Source organism: Periplaneta americana, chromosome 5, assembly GCF_040183065.1.
Source record: "Periplaneta americana isolate PAMFEO1 chromosome 5, P.americana_PAMFEO1_priV1, whole genome shotgun sequence".
In the NCBI taxonomy this organism is placed as follows: domain Eukaryota; kingdom Metazoa; phylum Arthropoda; class Insecta; order Blattodea; family Blattidae; genus Periplaneta; species Periplaneta americana.
The window spans coordinates 171,054,477-171,074,721 of record NC_091121.1 but is presented as its reverse complement, the minus strand read 5'-3'; the positions used below and the strand labels follow the sequence as shown (position 1 = coordinate 171,074,721).

The 20,245-nt window shown below is 33.6% G+C and overlaps 1 protein-coding gene across 1 annotated transcript in view; it reads left to right on the top strand.

Annotated features, from left to right (window-relative positions):
* LOC138700278 (potassium voltage-gated channel subfamily KQT member 1-like) overlaps positions 1–20,245 on the top strand; it is a 677,493-nt gene that overhangs the window by 473,999 nt on the left and 183,249 nt on the right. Inside the window, exon 7 of the mRNA XM_069826783.1 lies at positions 2,733–2,917. Coding sequence (XP_069682884.1) covers positions 2,733–2,917 — 185 coding nt within the window. The remainder of the gene's footprint in view (positions 1–2,732; positions 2,918–20,245) is intronic.

Genomic DNA, 20,245 nt, shown 5'->3' with positions numbered 1-20,245 from the left:
GAAAATATTCCGATACATGATCATGTCGGCGGATATTGAAAATAAATCGGACGCAGACATTATGTACACGTTGAAGTTTTTGAGAAAGTTCAGCACTTAGGTCACTATATAAAACATCACAATAGTCAAACTGAGGCATTAGAAGGGTCTGTACTAGAATTTGTTTTAGTTTAGTAGGAAGGCATATTATTTGTATTTTGGCTGTAAAGTAGATTAACAAGAGAAAAAATGGGCACCACAGTTTGTTGTATGTATAACATGTTACGTGAAGTTAACAGAGTGGTTCCGGGGGAAAAATAACAACATGTCTTTTGCTATTCCAATGATTTTGCGACAGCCTACCAGTCATATGGAAGATTGTTACTTCTGCATTACCAAACCAGAGGGATTTTCAAGGAAAACTAAAGATAAAATTGTGTATCCTAATCTCCCACCAGCCATAAGACCCGTGCCACATTCTCCTGAACTTCCTGTCCCTATCCATCCGCCCAGTGGAGAAGATTATGTTTTATCTTTCTCTATTTTATTGCACGAAGAGTGGTTTTTATAGGTCTCAATAGCTGCTCAGTTATTAATTTATCAGTTTTATCATATCTAAGCTGCCCCTTGGAAATTTTCACACAAAAAATGAGAACAAAGTAATTTTTAATAGGTCAAAAATCCTGATTTTTCAATGTATCAAGTAAGTATCTATAACACAAAAACCTGACGTGTTACGAACTTTTTACTTCATTTTCGTGTTCAGCGCATGCAAATTAGTTAAGATCAGTCTATTTTATTAACCCATTACTGCATAAAGTTATTAATGACTTGAAAAATGCGTTTCTGAGTTTAAGTTTGCTAGTTGGTGACTTAAGAATGCTTTCTTACCATTTTTACCTTTATTTACTTTCTGGGATAAAAATTAAGGACCGTCCCATAAATAGGACGCTATGCATAATGGTCAGTGACACAGTAGCTGAATAGAATAACCCCTCTTTTAGTTCAAATAGTATTTATGTATTTATTATGTAGCAAATACATATACACGTATTAGAATCAGTCGTTCACCTGCCCTCCTCACACAAGCCTGCGTATTGCACAACACTATTTTGTGTGGTAAGGGTAGAAACATTTAGGGTGGAGTCCAATTTGATACTTGCTGCAGATGAACTTTGCTTTCCCTGTACAATTAGCATACCTTCGCTGAGTTTCATTTTCAACTGGCCAGTGGTGTTGACCATCAAATCTTATGTCTCCTGATGGAATGAGAACAATTTTTCCTTAGTGGGAACTCACCCCATGTCTTTTCAGTACTGTAAAAGCCAGGAGACGGCAAAAGTTGAGGAGCGGTTCTGAAGAGTTTTGAGGCTTCATTTTTCTGTACAGAAACCAAGCATTTACTACGGCAACAGCCTGCTGCTGGTCTCACGTCCACATGCCGAAACAGAGGTGGACTATCCTCCAATCAGAATGGAGGTATCGTGTGGTTAGCACGATGATTCCCCCCTAGCCGTTATAGCTGGTTTCCGAAACCGGATTTTCGCTACCTATCGTAGCTCCACAAATGCATGATGATTCTGGGTGGGCACCGGTCCCATACACTGGCCGAAATTTCATGAGAAAATTTCTTCCTCCATGAGGACTCGAACCAGCACGCATTCCGTAACGCGAGTCCGAGGCAGGATGCCTTAGACCACGATGCCACGGCGCGGTACGTTGGTGGTTATAGTAGTAATAATAGTACTTGTAGTTGTAGTAGTATGATGGCCTTCTACCTGGAATTACCTTCCCTGTCTTGGAAATGTTCATATATCTTCCTTCGTTTCGGACGGCAATAACTTGTGCGAGAAACCTCAGCTCCATTTTTTGTCTAATGTACTTTCAAAATCATTTGTTACAGCTTTTATGTTAGAAGACTCTGGCATACTTTCATCAACAATGTCATCTTCATTATCATCATTATATATGTTTTTTATAATTCTGCTTTACTAAGTAGCATTTTACCGCCAAGATTATTCAAATAAGCCTCATGCTCGTCGTCCGATTTATCACTGTATTTATTTGTATAATGGAAATCTTCTGGAGGGGTCCATATAATTATTAGACTCTCGTTATTATTATTTTGATTTTCCATTAACCCCAGAATTTCACTCACGGTTAGACTGGAAATAAAACAATGTAATGAAAACCATATACTGTACATATTATAGAATACTACAGGAGTGCACACTGCATGGCGTCCTATTTTTAGGACGGCACTTTATTTCACCTTGTACCTAGCAACATATAAGAAAATTTTATTGTTGTTATATACCACATGAAAACTGATGTATTCAACTCATTATGTGAAAATAAAAATCAGACGTCTGTATCACCATTAGAGAGTAACTAAGAATGAACTTACACGTGGTGCGTCAGAAAATACTGTTAACCTGCCATCTTGAAAAAATTAGCTGGTATGAACAAATGTTCGCGCGGAATTCAAACACTGCAACACCATAATACAATGTAATAATTTACCTTCTAAATAATGCCTCCAACAGTACTAAACAAAAAAAAAAAGTTCCATAGAAATCAGTATTTTACGCACATCCCATTTTTAGGATGCTATGAATGTTATGGATAAAAAGTTCAAATTTGTTGAGTGTTATTATATCATTACATGTAAAAGATATCCCATTTAATCACCACAAGACAAGCGAGCCTAAGATCTCTTTGTATATGAATTATGTTTCGTTTAATCACTTCAGGGCATCTTAGGCTCAGGTTTCGCTTTGAAAGTGCAGCAACAACAAAGACAGAAGCATATGATCAGAAGAAGACAGCCAGCAGCCACTCTAATCCAGAGTCTGTGGCGATGTTATGCGGCAGACGAGCACTCCATGTCCGTCGCCACGTGGAAGATACACCAGGTGCCCTTACCCAGCCCGCCCTCGTAAGTACGAAATTCACTACATATTTTATATTTACTCTGAAAGCTTGAAATGCCACTTAAAAGAGTCTTCTAGGTCTAGGAAAAGCGTACACCAATACTGAAGAAGATAAGATAATGTGAGATCCTTTACTTCAACTACTATCTTTTAACCAAATGAACATAAATTATCATTTACCGTAGTTGACCTCTCACGTTTAAAATAAATATACTACACTTTATTATATATTAACTGTCACTTTTCAAATTATTCTTAAACTTTAGACCTATTTCCAATACCTGAATAAAAAATACAGCAATTCAAGTATGCTTCTAGCACCAATATTTTAGATCTAGCTAATAAATATTTGAATAATAATAATAATAATAATAATAATAATAATAATAATAATACGATAAGGGAAAACGCGGAAATTCTACTTGAAGCAAGTAAAGAGATGGGGTTGGAAATAAATCCCGAAAAGACAAAGTATATGATTATGTCTCATGACGGGAATATTGTACGAAATGGAAATACAAAAATTGGAAATTTATCTTTTGAAGACGTGGAGAAGTTCAAATATCTTGGAGCAACAGTAACAAATATAAATGACACTCGGGAGGAAATTAAACGCAGAATAAATATGGGAAATGCCTGTTATTATTCAGTTGAGAAACTTTTATCATCCAGTCTGCTGTCGAAAAATCTGAAAGTTACAATTTATAAAACAGTTATATTACCGATTGTTCTTTATGGTTGTGAAACTTGGACTGTCACTTTGAGGGAGGAACAGAGATTAAGGGTGTTAGAGAATAAGGTGCTTAGGAAAATATTTGGGGCTAAGAGGGATGAAGTTACAGGAGAATGGAGAAAGTTACACAACATAGAATCTGCACGCATTGTATTCTTCACCTGACATAATTAGGAACATTGAATCCATACGTTTGAGATGAGCAGGGCATGTAGCACGTATGGGCGAATCCAGAAATGCATATAGAGTGTTAGTTGGGAGGCCAGAGGGGAAAAGACCTTTGCGGAGGCCGAGATTTAGATGGGAAGATAATATTAAAACGGATTTGAGGGAAGTGGGATATGAAGGTAGAGACTGGATTAATCTTGCTCAGGATAGGGATCTATGGGGGGCCTATGTGAGGGCGGCAATGAACCTCCGGGTTCCTTAAAAGCCAGTAAGTAAATAAGTAGTAATAATAATAAAATAATAGTAATAAGAAGAAGAAGAAGAAGAAATAGTGTATAATTCCAGAAATGTCATTTTAGAAGTTCTTCCTCAAAATATATTAATAACTTACCATTAAACATTTAATGCACTTATCGACCTGGTTGGCAAGTTGGTATAGCGCTGGCCTTCTATGCCTAAGGTTGCGGGTTCGATTCCGGGCCAGGTCGATGGCATTTAAGTGTGCTTAAATGCGGCAGGCTCATGTCAGTAGATTTACTGGCATGTAAAAGAACTCCTGCGGGACAAAATTCCGGAACATCCGGTTGCGAGCGTCGTTAAATAAAACATAACATTTTTTTAATGCACTTATTGTTAACAACTGGTTTTGAATTAAAATTTGTTGAATACAGCAATAAATTAGATATTATAAGTCGCGACGCTGTTATTCCCGGCGTGACTCCTCCTCTTTGCGTATGTCTTAGGAAATGAAGGCTCTATAAAGTCTACCTAGGTAGTATCGTTCGCCATTTTTGTTCTTACGTTGCCGAGCTACCATACGAGGAATTTATTTGCCACACCATTAAACATTATCATATCGTAGCTCCTATGATAATAAATCAAACGCACTGTAATTCAGCAAATAATTCAACGGCAAATAACGTCCTCGTGTGCTTTCTGCGAACGCCAACGAAAGAGCTAAAATGGCGGGCGATTATATTAAGTATTTATCGAGCCGTAGGAAATTCATAACGTCTTCAACAGCGAATCACAAGACGCACACGTTTAAATGTAGCCGACCTCCAACGTGATTGGCTGCCGGAAATTAGAGCGACGGGACATAGTGAACACAGATTACAGGATACTGAATTTGATGTATAGAGCGTTCCAGCGATAAGTACCGGTTTATTCTTCGGCCGCTGGGCGTCACTGTGCTTGAGCGACCGCCGGAAACCGAGCCCTTAAACTCATGGCGCTTCACCAAATTAAAACTTACGTGCATATTTAATAACCATATATGTTGTATTTGACATTAATTATTGTATGTTATATTAATTACAGAATTTTGCACTCACCCTCATGACAGTAGCTGTTGGAAGTGTAGACCATTTCGCGCTAAAATCAGTTACGTGAACACAAGCCATCTACAACATACTATAGAAACAGGAATTAAATATTAAAAAAAAAAAACGGCTTAGTGGTATACCCAAAAGATTCCAAACACGCGATATAACCACAAAAATTAAAAAGTGTATAAATAAACTTATGAAAGAGACTGCAAGTTTAAAGATAACCACAGACATATTATACCTTTTTTCTGTAATGGATCGTTGACGTAATCGTCGTCATAATGCGGATGCAGATCAAAATGAATTCACTCTCAGAGATTATGTCCCATTTCATAATTTTAACAATGTGTGCATTAAAATTCTCTCTAACAATCAGCATGGATACTCACAATCTCACCTGAGGAGGAAGATGAGCTTGTTGAGTTATCATGTGGCACTATTTGGAAAAACGTTTAAGTGAATGTCAGTTTTCATATTTTTGGCTGAAAGTTCATGATAAAGTCAAAGAATTCTCAGAACGAGCCTCGAAATATCTACTGCCGTGCCCCATGACTTTATTGTGTGAACAGATATTTTCTATTCTTTCGTGTACCAAAACTGTTAAAAGAAATAGACTAATGTGACGACAGATTTAAGATTAAAAATACCGTAACAAACATTGAGCCTAAATATAAAGACATTTTAAACTAAAAAAAAAATCCTTAATTCGCATTGAAGTTAGAAGCTTGAAAAAATATATTTGATATTTTTTTTAATGCAAGAATATTATACAAAGAATGTATTGAGGGTAGGATATTTTTTAAATCGCTGTGAAGTTAGAAACTTGCAAAAATATATTTGATATTTTTTTTTTCAATACAAGAATATTATACAAAAAATGTATTGAGGGTAGGATATTTTTTGCTTTACTATTTTTAATATCAATTCTGATGTAACATATTAATTAAGGTACTGGACAATATTAGGCGGCCGGGTCAGGGGTTCGATCCCAGGTGGTGACAGGATTTTTCTCGTTGCCAAACTTTCAGAACGGCACCGAGGTTCACTCAGCCTCCTATAAAATTGAGTACCAGGTCTTTCCCGGGGGTAAAAGGCGGTCAGAGCGTGGTGCCGACCACACCACCTCATTCTAGTTCCGAGGTCATGGAAAGCATGGTTCTCTACCTCCATGCCCCCCAAGTGCCTTCATGGCATATGACGGGGATACCTTTACCTTTACCATTTACTGGACAATATCATATTGTTTAATTCAAATATACCGTTAATACAAGTACTGGTTCACTTTTGAAAATATAACAGAAATATCACTTAATGTTAACCCCAAAATCTAACCTAACCATCATTCCATTGATGAATTTGAAAAGATCCGTGTAAATACTGTTTTATGGGAAGGAGTTCCACAGTACTAATAAATATGAGAACCCGGTTTTAGGCTATATTTATGCCGAGGTATGCCTAACAGTGCGCACAATTATAACTATTTTAACACAGAACTGAGTAACAAGTCTACTTCGGTAGTAAATTCTAAACCAAATTGACAACACCTCTCATTGTCTGTTTCAGTTCGCGATTACACGTGAATTCTCTCAGTAACGAGCCGCGCTCTGACGGCCCCGAACGCCACTAACCGCTCTGTACCTATAAAATTATGCCCCATATGAAAAGTTTTATAACTTGTAAATGGTAAAAATGTAATGGTGTCGCATCTTTTCCTTCTTCTTCGAGGAGGGCCCGCAGGCAAGCACCGCAGCCCTAGGTTTATCGCGCAATCTTCCTTATATTGGAATGATTCTTGAAATCCGTTAGGATGACTCGTCAAGCACATTATTCACTGCAAGATGTCGTATCGATTCAATCACAACATCCAGTCCTGACTGGAGACTTGAACTTCCGCCTGTCTGTGATGTTATTCTGCGGCCTCCTCAGATCGATGGCATGTTTTCGCAGTTCAATGTGCTTGAATCTGCTGCATCGTGGATAAATATATAATATAATGCGAAACTGCGGTCAGTACCATCTGACGGCGGGGAACTGAAATAAGATGATCAGTGCCCAACGTCGTAAGTGGTGAACATTAGACCTACGTGTTGGGTATATTACCCAGAGTTCTCTATTTATCCATTCGAGATATTGTTCGAGGAGACAAGATGTCAGACAGGAACTTGTTAATATGTGAACATAAAGTGATACTACGTGTGTGTATAAACAGTGATGTTTATGGACGTTGTAAAAATAGTGTTGTTGAATGTATTGTAAAGTAATAGTAATATAATAGATCGAACTATCTAAGTAGTTCTTGCAGATTTTTCCATTGCGCTGGACAATAAATACGCAAAGAATACAATCCCAATTATCTAATCTTTTGCTTTATTTTTTGTCTCTGTCTGGTTATATTTTAATTGGGTAGTGTAAAATAGATCGTCTCTTTTATCTTCCTGTTGGCTCCGGTAAGAATTTTCAGTAGAAGATGCTGTGAGGAATAAAAATGTAAATGGTTTATTTTAAATTGGGTTAGTTTTGAATATCGATGAGGGTTGGAGGGAGTACTTTCTGCACAGTTTAACATTTTCGTCACCAGGTGCGCTGCTAAATGCATGGAGTAATTAGTTACTCTTTTCGCTACTAGGTGCGCTGCTAGATGTAATAACGCCCCCCCCCCTCCCAACAGGTGGCGGCAAGATCAATTTCTACAACAGCGCCTCTAGTATGTGTTACGGGAAACTCAGTAAGTTTCGCATCCTATTATATATTCATCCATGGCTGCATCCTTAACTAGAAGAACATGTCGCAGTCGATTCCACGACTCACCAAGATGCCACCTGTCCGAGGGAGCTTACACTATCCCGGTCGCCAACAGTCCGCTGGATGTGTGCAGCTCCCGCAGACAGATGCCGCCCATAGACAGATCCTGGAACCATATCCACATGTCCTCTTGGTCAACTGTAACCTATTAAGATTATTAATGGAAAAACACTAATGAAGGCGAAATGAATCCGAGGTCCAACACCGAATGTTACCCAGCAATTCTGCTTCGAGTGGTTAAGGGAAAACTCAGAAAAAAAACCTCAACCAGGTAACTTGTCCACAATTAGGATTTTAATCCGGGTCAGCTCGTTTCACGGCCAAGAATGCGGTGGACATGGTGTCACATTTAGATTTCATGGAGGGTCATGGGCATGGGTCATAGCCCCACGGAGGTAGAGCTCCATTCTTTCATGATCTCAGTACCAGAATGAAATAAAGTACTAGCGGGCGGTTTTTCCAAGTATTGTTAGAAAATTTAACGACTGTTAAACTCTAAACAGTTTGTTAATTAATAAAATTGTATGTTTTCAACACCAGTTTGGTTTAACAGATTGTTAACAGTTTATTAATTTTAAATATAGGATTTCGGGCAGTTAACTAGTTTAACAGTTAGTTAAATATGGCCGATGTCTCCACAGCTGTTCGAACAGAAGTTGCGAAATTAATATGTTGTGTTTCTCTGTAGGGAATGTTTAGCATATGACTGGTAATATAACATTTAAAAAATACTTTGGACTGTTTAAATACATCAGTGTTATTTTATTTCTTTCGCATTTCGTATCCAAAATAGCAATGAGGAAATATAACCTTACTTTGTAATTATTATTCAGCACGTCACCTACAACTTTCGTTTGTCAACTGTTTGTTTATGGAGCGTGGTCTACTACAACAGATTGTCATTTTATGCAAGTTTCATGACTCACTCTATAATATTGAATTCAAAGATTAATTTTAGCAAATCAAAAATTGTCTTACATGTGTAGGATCATTATCAACTGCTGTTGAGTAGTTAAAATAGTGCTAACAGACATTATAGTTAAGTGTTCGTTATCATAAATAAAATAATGTTGAACAAATGGAAAATACATTAACAAAGCCTTAAAAATAAACAGACTGTTAATTTAACATTCGTTAACCAAAATTAAACATTACTTGGACAAACTGGCTTTTAGACTTGTAAAGTTGTAGACCTCTATATTAATCACTTGTAATAAAATAAGTATTTAATATTGTGTAACCATAACTTCATTAGGTGATAGTTCATAAATAAATGTAATTTTAATACAGGACAGAGAAGTATATTTTAATTACAACTGCAACAGCATCGGATTTTTATTTTAAACTCAGAGTTTTTGCTCATTCTAAGAAACCAAAACATTGGAAGTAGAATCTAGATATCTGAATGTAAACACGTTTCCAAAATACATACTTGTCTTCGTTTCTTAGTATATTTCTCCTGAATTAAACATTTGTATACCTCTCATACTACAAACAGAGTGTCATTCATTTTGTCTTAAACATTGTTGAACATAGTGGATATCAGTTAAACAAGCTCTACGGAAATAAAGCTGATATCAGCACTTTTTCCTTCAGCGAAACCCTACTTCAAACATGACTTGAAGTGTTACAAATGAAGGGTTATAATATTATAATTAAATTAATTGTATATACAATCTTTCGGATCATTAGTTTGGGTCGTCCGATAGTTATATTTCCAGAGTCAAGACTCTCCACTGGCGCTCAAATGATAATAGGGCTATAACTTCTCATCATAGATAACAATGTTTCAGTCTGTATATATATATATATATATATATATATATATATATATATATATATATATATATATTACTCCAGCCTTATGGTAGACTAATGGCCAGTTTGTCCAAGTAATGTTTAATTTTGCTTAACGAATGTTAAATTAATAGTCTGTTTATTTTTAACGCTTTGTTAATGTATTTTCCATTTGTTCAGTATAATTTTGTTTAAGATAACCAACACTTAACTATAACGTCTGATAGCACTATTTTAACTACTCAACAGCAGTTGGTAATGATTCTACACATGTAAGACAATTTTTGATTGGCTAAAATTAATCTTTAAATTCTATATTATAGAGTGAGTCATGAAACTTGCATAAAATGACAACCTGTTATAGCAGGCCACGCTCCATAAACAAACAGTTGACAAATGAAAGTTGTAGGTGACGTGCTGAATAATAATTACAAAGTAAGGTTATATTTCCTCATTGCTATTATGGATACGAAATACGGAAGAAATAAAGTAACACTGATGTATTTAAACACTCCAAAGTATTTTTTAAATGTTATATTACAAGTCATATGCTAAACATTCCCTACAGAGAGACACAAAATATTAATTTCGCAACTTCTGTTCGAACAGCTGTGGAAGACATCGGCAATATTTAACTAACTGTTAAACGAGTTAACTGCCCGAAAACCTACATTTAAAATTAACAAACAGTTAACAATCTCTTAAACCAAACTGGTGTTGAAAACATACAATTTTATTAATTAACATATTGTTTAGAGTTTAACAGTCGTTAAATTTTCTAACAAAACTTGGAAAAACCGGCCATAACAGTTGTTATGGTCATCCTACCTCAATATCTCCTAGCTTAGTTGCCTCATGAATGATGCCTTATTGGTGTCACTTGTGTCTTTGGACACTTGACTATACAACAAACAACAATTAGTTTAATTTCTCTAACAGTATATTTTCATAGCTGTCATTATAGCAGAATTGTAGAAGTCATATTGTTGTGTGTGAAGTTCAGAAGTGTCATAAAATAAAAAAAAAACTGATTTAAAAAAATTGAAATTATAGTCGCAAAGCTGTTATTTCCGGCGTGACTCCGCCTCTTTGCTTACGTCTTAGGAAGTCAATGCTCTATAAAGTCTAGGTAGGTAGTATCGTTCGCCATTTTTGTTCTTTTGTTGCTGAGCTACCAGACGAGGAATCTATTTGCCACACCGTTAAACATAATCATGTCGTAGCTCCTATGATAATAAATAAAACGCACTGTAATTCAGCAAATAATTGAGCGGAAAATACCGTCTTTATGTGCTTTCTGCGAACGCCAACGAAAGAGCCAAAATGGCGGGCGATTATATTAAGTATTTATAGAGCCTTAAGAAATGAATAACGTCTTCACCAGCGAATCACAAGATGCACACGTTTAAATGTAGCAGACCTGCAACGCGATTGGCTGCCGGAAATTAGAGCTACGGGACTATAAATGAAATTTTAGAAACAAATGAATTTCGAGATTAAAATATTGGTGCTATGTAGCAAAATGTAATGAAATATATATCTAATACAACTATGTATCAACAATGCAAAAAGGTACTTAAAATATTTTAACCTAGATAAACGTCTCAAATGTCTCTCTTTTTAGCACTATAAATATATTGTATATGTAAATAGTAGACTCTTTTATATTAATATCTGGTTATACCTGTGATCTTGCATGATATTTTAAATAATATTTAAAAAACTGTAACTATTAAACGTATTTCATTCCATATAGGCAATTAAAATATTCAGTCTCTTACAGAATGATACTTGTAAAAGTGAACATAAATTACGTAAAATGTTATTTGCTTTTTAATAATAATTTTAATTATTTGCATTTATAATTAAATCGTAGCTGAAAATTGCACGTCGTAACCAAAGTGAAAACTTTCAAATATATTTAAAATGATAATTTGAAAATGATACAAAAAATTAATATTAATTGCATATAATTTTTATTTGTTCACGAGTATTTATGTCATTGTAGTGTGTTTAGAAAAATGTGTTATATATAAGTTCTGTGCTATGTATTTATGATTACATATGTATTTCAGTGTCTCATTAAGTGCCTTGTCCTACCCATCCCGTGCGTGTGGACACAAAACTTCACTTGAACACTGTTTCTTTCATTGTTGCTGTATATTAATGGCACTTTAACTGCTTTTTTTGTTTTCAACACTCAACACGCCATTTATGAACTACAGTCATAAACACACATACCAGGCTACATTTTAAATACGTAAAGAATTTGTTACACTAAAATAGTACATTATGCAACGAGCCTATAATGGTAGTAATTAAGACTCGAGTATGTTTGTTTATGAAACGAGCGCAAGCGAGTTTCATAATTTTCATACGAGCGTCTTAATTACCATTATAGTCAAGTTTCATACGACTTTTTATGCTCGACCATATTTCTAACTTGAAATTATTCATAAGTAGTCATGTTATTCTTTTCTGACTGAGGAGCGGAACTGACCTTGTGCAATACCTCGTAAATTGTGAGATATGCGCAGACGCGAAAGTATTGATTTTTTCCGAGAAACAAATGTCGTCATTGACCTTGATATAATCTAGAGAGTAAAATAAACATTAATCTTGATATAACTTTGAAATTGAATTAGACATTGAAAAACGAGATGACAAATTGAATTTATTTGAATATTATTTACAATTAACGCTAATTATTATAGTAACAGAACTGACTTATTTCAAATATAGGTTATTTATTAATTTATTGTTGTATTTCGATTGCATATCTGAGAATAATCGATACTTGCTCTTTCATATTGCTACAATGGTATTTTCTGATTGGTGGAACACCTGAACTTTAATGAATAGGTGTACTTTAATGAGGTCCATTGAAGGGCTGCTACCAGGTGTATAATTACTACATTTCGGCATGGTCGAGCATAAAAAATTATAATACATTTTCTGTATCTTATTGGCAGTATTTATATAGGGATAGACAAGCAAAGTATACAAGAAGTATTTTATCTTCAGATATTAAAATTCTTCCAGTAAGTAGGAAATATACAGCATAAAATAATGTAAATACTTGTATTATATTAGAAAATTATTAATTACGTTTTAATATTTCGAATATATATGCGTTTGTAATACATCCGCCAAATTCAAAATTTGCATAATGTTTTGGTTATGTTCTATCTACATATAAAGTGCAATACATCGATAATAATACTGTACTTGAATGTAACTTTTGAATGTCTAACTTGTTTCATCCCTTTTTAAAGTCACACAATAACTAAATTTGTGTTATCTTCAAATAAAATAATCAATATTATTATCAATGGATATTCAATAAGCTGCCAATTTTTAATATCACCGTGATATTAGATTTATTGGAAATCTGATCATAATTTTATCAAATTACAATACATGACACACCAAACTAAATTTATTATAACTGGTGCACTGAATAAATTAATTTAAAATAGTTCAATTTTAATGATCCATTAGAATTAATTCAATGTCTGGTATTTGTTTCAAAAAAGTCTTTCAGTATATCATACATAAACTTTTATATATTTCATTTTAGCACACCAAGCATTTTGAAATTTTTCGCTATTACAACATACTTACTTTCATATTTTACATAGTTGCACTATTCTAGACATCTTCACCACATTATTGTGATTGGTTGATAATTTCTGTCATAACTGCAATATGTATAATTCCAAATATATTTCGAAACATTTTTAATCTTTATACAGCTTATTTTATAGGCACAAATGCTGAATTTATTATATATACGCCTGATAATGATAATTTATTCTGGCATGTTAGTTTATAGCAAGAAGTGTCCTGAAAGTTACAAACAAAATTTCTATAGCTGATGGAATGTGACAAAATTGTAAGAGTAAAGAAGGAAAAATGTGTAAGATTAACATTTATTACATTTAATGCCATACTTATATGTCTTCTTATACTTTCAGGTGCTCCTCTATTGCCTTTTAGATTAGAAATTTTCTCAGCTTTGCATTCTGCCTGTATGTTATGATTTTAAAATACTAAATAATGCTGTTGGTTTTATATATCATACAACCATTAAAACACCATCATTTTAATTATTACGTGGTTGGTAATATGAAACAAATAAACGATTAAATATTGAAATAAAATGCACTAATAAAGCTATAAAATATTTTTCATCCTAGGACATATGTTTATTTTTCATTTCATTTCATTTTTTGTATTCCATAGATCTTAAATTAGCATTGAAACTTTAAGATGTGGAACAAGTCAAAATTTTACAAGATTACAATTTTTTTGGTGAGATGAATTAGTGAGGTAAGGCCGAGGATACGCCATAGATTACCTCGCATTTGCCTTATGGTTGGGAAAAACCTCGGAAAAAAACAAGCAGGTAATCAGACCAAACAGGGATCTAACCCAAGCTTAGCTCCGGATCAGCTAGCTAGTCCGCCGACTGAGCTACGTTGGTGGCTCTACAAAAATATACAGTACATAGAATCAGATGATTAAATTTACAAACCTAACAATTATTCATCAGTTGAGCTATAAAATATAATGCTTAGTAAGTAAGTTAATTCAATTTAAAAGCATAAACAATTCCAATCAATATAAAAATTGACAATAAATATCATGCAAATTACTTCAAATTACAAGCATAAACAATTCATCAGTTGAGCTATATAGATTACTATTCAATTTACAGCATATACAATTCATCAGTTAAGCTATTAAAAAATATACAATAGCTAGTAAACAGATTAATTCAATTTAAAAGCATACTTTTGTTAAGCTATACAAGATTGTACAATTAATATCAAGTAGATCAATTCAATTTATAAGCATACACAAATTCTCAGTTGAGCTATACAGCTTACTATTCAATTTAAAGCATGTACAATTCATCAGCCAAGCCATACAAAAATATACAATACATAGTAAATAGATTAATTCAATTTACAAGCATATTTTAGTTGACTTATACAAATTTGTACATTTCATATCTAGTACAATAATTCAATTTACAAGCATAAACAATTCATCACTTGTGTAGAAGGTATGAACGTGTATAAATTTAGTTAATTCTGTTCTAAACCTTTTCTCATGGTCTTTCAAAGCTTTAAGATAATAATAGGCAGTGCATTGAAGACTGTAATATATGAATAGTGAACTCCTCTTTTATAACAGCTTAGACTAATAAAGGGTAAATGGAGATCTGATTTATGTCTTGCATTAATCTTGATTAGTAATACATGAATAGTGAACTCCTCTTTTATAACAGCTTAGACTAACAGAGGGTAAATGGAGATCTGATAGTAATACATGAATAGTGAACTCCTCTTTTATAACAGCTTAGACTAACAGAGGGTAAATGGAGATCTGATAGTAATACATGAATAGTGAACTCCTCTTTTATAACAGCTTAGACTAACAGAGGGTAAATGGAGATCTGATTTATGTTCTATATTAATCTTGATTAGTAATACATGAATAGTGAACTCCTCTTTTATAACAGCTTAGACTAACAGAGGGTAAATGGAGATCTGATTTATGTCTTGTATTAATCTTGATTAAAACTTACATTTGGACTTTTTCGGTCTGACATCTGAAATCACTGCCAAAATCCGTTGTATAAGGTTAATACTCGTCTATTCTCCAAATTTTAGCCTATATTCAGAAATGAAAAGTTAGTACTAAATCAGTGAAAGACAGACGGGTTAAATCTAATTGTAAATATAACGAATGTTTACATATTGGTGATAAATTTAACAACTTTTATTAATATTCCTTGTAAGGTATTGACGGATCTGTTATTTATTATATGTTGTGAAAATGATCTGAGACAAGAAAGGCATTTTCTTCTTCACCAAAGTTTCTATAATGATTCTATATTAATATTAATCTTTACCAAAATTTCTTCTTCACTGAATGGTCACGTTTTATTGCTGGAAGGTAGAAAACTTCTCACAGAAGCTAAGCTTACCGTGCAGTCTTCTAAGATATGCATACAGGATTTCTCCATCTGTACTTTGCAATTACCATTTTTCATTCAAGTTTTGCACCTAATTTAGACACACCTACTTACCTCTTAGAAAATTATTGTAATATTTTGTTTAACACAGCTCTTAAATTACAGATGATATGTATAGATCATGAGCTGATTATAAAGATGGTGTTACGGTGGTGAAATAAGAAACACAGAAGATCCCAAAGTACCAGGAGAAGCTATCACAAAATTCTTCTTTGTGCCACAAATGTTACAGGATTTGTCTGTCTCTATAGGAATATTTCATCGCGAGAATCCCTAATGGTGGTAACTTGAAAAACTAGCACCTTACTGCACAGGTTATGCCTTATACAAAAACGAAATAATGAAGTAATATCCCACCAGGAAACTGCTTCCTTTCACCACAACTGTCGGTACCATATCTGTTTATCTAGTTCGAAATTTGGCGATCTGATTTTGGTGTACAAAATGGGCGCAAGAGGTTTTTCTCAATGTTCTCTCGTTTCTCCTAATAAATGTCATCATCATTCCACCAATACTTCATAATGTCACTACTCTGCGACGTTTCGAGCCAGACCTCCAGAACAAATAAAAAATGGATGAAAGTTAGACAGATTGTGTTTAATGAAGACTATTATTAATAATGTTGCTAATTAAATTTTATGTTTTTTTTTTTCATAATTTTTACTATTTGAAGTTTCACAACATTACACATCCAAAAGAGAAATAACTCATACAGTCCCTATTCATATGTAACTGATAAATATTGAAATATACATGTTTCGTAATGTTCCTTACACTGACATATACCTTTCTAATTAATTAATGGAAATTGATTTCCTTTCTGTAGAAGAACTTCTACATATTTCATTCAAAGACAAGTTACCGTGATTTTGACTGCAGTGGATGTACAAATATTTGCCAATAAGGATGAGAATATCACAAAGGAAATAATATTCTTTTATGTCAAAAGATTTTCATGTCTAAGAACATTACACATATCTAGAAACAAATTAACTAGCTCATATTTCCAGCTAATGGTAAAATTCTAAATTTACTTCAAACTTAATACTAAGTGCTGATTATGACCTTAAATGTATACTATATTACCAACAATGTAAATAAATTCAATGGTGGTTTTTCGCTATTTTATCACAATTAATCTTATTTGCCTTAAACAACCAATCACAAAAGACAGATATGAATATCAATTCACACTTGTTCGTAAACTTTTATTTTGTTTCAATTTATTTATTAAGTGTCCGTATATTCTGTTTAGTTTCTACATTATTAAAATGTCGTGTGTCTGTGTCTTTGTTGGCTTTAAGTACTACAGAAACATTCCGTCGAAATATAAAGAATATAAAATGTTTTATAATGTTACAATATCTTGCATTGTCAAGAAAACTGACTTAGATTTAAATACTATTTAAATTTGATGTTAGTTAAGCCGATTAACTTTCAATTAACATATGACACGTGTCCAAAATCTTCGATTCATCTGAAAAAGAGATATTCTGAATAAATGTTTCGGTTTCGATGTGTTTGCAATAAGGATGAAAAGCAAATTACACTATTTTAAGTGCAAAATACGACTTTTCACTGGTAATTTAGTATTAATATAAATTTAAACAAGCACGGTAGAAAAAGTTACCTTCAAAATTAGTCAAATTCTTACCGAAACTTGAAAATAAGTGTTACATATTGAGAAGCTAGCGAAGTTTTTGGATACTTATTTTCAAATTACTGATTTATTTTAGTTTTCTTTGAAAGTTCTGTCGAATAATACACTAAATTAGAAATGTACACGACAAATCTAACCTTTAAAACTTTATTGACAAGAAAACACACAGTGCTTTACACTTTTTCATGTCACATTTGTCTGTAGCAATACGCAGCTCGTTGTCTCATGTTTGTCTCCGTTCTTTTTATTTTTTCTTCTCCGTGTGTTTCTTCTCTCTTGTCTCCTTGTCTGTCAATCTGCATGGATTCCACCGCTCGTACACCGCCTGCAGAACCAAAGTGGACGATGCAAGTAAAGCATCAGAGAAGATTCAACACACCTCGTCCCTCATGTAAGTGCCGCCATTAGTGTTTTTGTCTACTGTGTTTAGCGGCGGCTGAAAGTGGCATGATGATCCTCTTTACAGAAATGATTATCATTATACTGTGCATTGCAGGAATTGCCAAAGGTTTATTTTAATAATACCGGAAATCAAATTCTAGGTTCAGTTATTCCAAGTCTAAATGTGAACCAAATAAACGTCGACAAAACTGCCTTCATTTTGAAGGGAAAATTATTAATTATCCTTACAATCCACCATTTAACCAATCTGATATTTTCCCACAGTTTATAATCTACCTAAACTGTAAATAGAGCAAAATAAATTTGATATAACATTGTTGAAAATTCAGTAATTCATATAAAATCGTTCTAATTTATGTTATTAAAAGCAAATTTATTTGTTCACATATCATTTTATTTTATTACTAGCCGTACCCGTGCTCTCCGCTGCACCCGTTTGAAATAAATATAAAGTAATTACATAATTAAAATAGGACATTGATCCAGGAAACATTCGTGTTGGATAGAAGGATAAATCGTTTATTATGTTACTTAATTTAAATTGTATTTAAAAAATTAAAATGCGATCATTTTGATCCAGAGACCATTCATTTGGTCATAAAAATTATTTTAGGAAATACAGGAAACGAATGTACAGAATATCCTATCAAGTTTTCTGTGCATGAGAAGCTATTTTAATCTTACCTGTCTTCAATTCACTCAGAAGTTACTGTAATAACATTATAGCATTATGTCCATCTAGAGAAACTACACTTTCCAATGGTGAATGAATAATTAATTAAACAAATCGGTTAATTTAGCTTCCGATATTACTTCATACAAACACAGAAACATTCTCTGTAGGTTATGTTTAATAGCTTTCGATTATTGTTGTCCAAGGCCCCTTATAGACGAAGTCATTTGTTTTTTATTTCATCACGCCGCCTTAGATGGCGATGTTATTGTAATTTTGAAACTCATTTCTCTCATTAAATATCAGTCCTATAAAAATTTTGCATAGAATAACACTTATCGGAAATCATTTTCAAAGAAACTTTTGTTATGTAATATTTTTCATGAAAATTAATAATAAAGGAGATATTTAGATATATTTAATTCAAGCCCCCTTATAACCCCCCTTTTAAATAAAATATTTTGAATGTCATATAGCCTAAATTCTAAGTTACAACGAACTTAATTTATATTCCAATTTTCATATAAATCGGTTCTCAGCCATCATCGCGTGAAAAGGTTACAAACATCCAGTCAGACAGACAGACATGCAAACAAAAATTTCAAAAAGGCGATTTTCGGTTTCTGGGCGGTTAATTATATTTGTTAGGACCAATTATTTTTGCAAAATCGAAAATTACCAGAAAAATTTCGGCTACAGATTTATTATTAATATAAATTATTTGTTGTATTTTGTTTTACAATTTTGCATTAATTTATTGTATTGTTGATTATCAACTCTGCACTTCTCTATTTCATTTCAATATCCAGATTATCTTTGTTGAACTTATTGTGGTTGAGAAAGATCGATGAAATAAAATGTTATTTCTAATTGAGATGTTTCAGTACAATGTATCTAATAAATTGGTACCATTGGCGAAGTTTAGAAGATCTGTGAAAATATGTCAAACACCATTATAAATCGATATGAATGATTATATGAAAGGATGATACCGTTTCTACCAAAAGTTTAAGGACATCCTTCACTCCTGTCCTTATATGAAACCCACTGATGTTTATATTGGACTTAATGTCTGTGAAAGAATGAAGTATTTTTAGTGTAAACCCAGCCTCTCCATCTTTCAAACTGGGGATTATAGGCCTATAACAATTTTTCTGCTATTAAAACTTATTAAAAAATACGTTTTTTGTAGGAGAAAAATTAATTACTTCAGAATGAATATGCATAGACCAATTAATTTTGAGATAGAGATAGAAATACAAGAGAAAGTCAAAACGTAACCTTAATAATTGTTTTATTAGTCGAATATGTACGAGGCGCGTCCATGAAGTAACTTTCTCACTCGTCCCACAGTTAGCAAACGATATGTTGCGCGAAGCGACTGTGTGTACGTGATAGAGTAATGTCCTGGCCTGGCGCATGCGCTAGCGGAACTTCCCGAGTGCTCTCAGTAGCTTCGTTGCATTGGTTGAAGATGGACGTTCCTATTCCAGCTCCCGCCGCGTGAAGTGCGGTCAGTGATAAAGTTTTTGAAATTGAAATTTATCGTCAGCTGTGCCAGGTCTATGGGCAAGCAGATGGTGCGTTGCTGCTGTAGACAATTTTCAGCAGGACGCCAAAATGTGCATGACGAGGAGCGCATTGGGAGGCCAACCATCATCACGGACGACCTTGTGGAGCAACGCACCATCTGCTTGCTCATGACGTTAGGCCATAAACCTGGC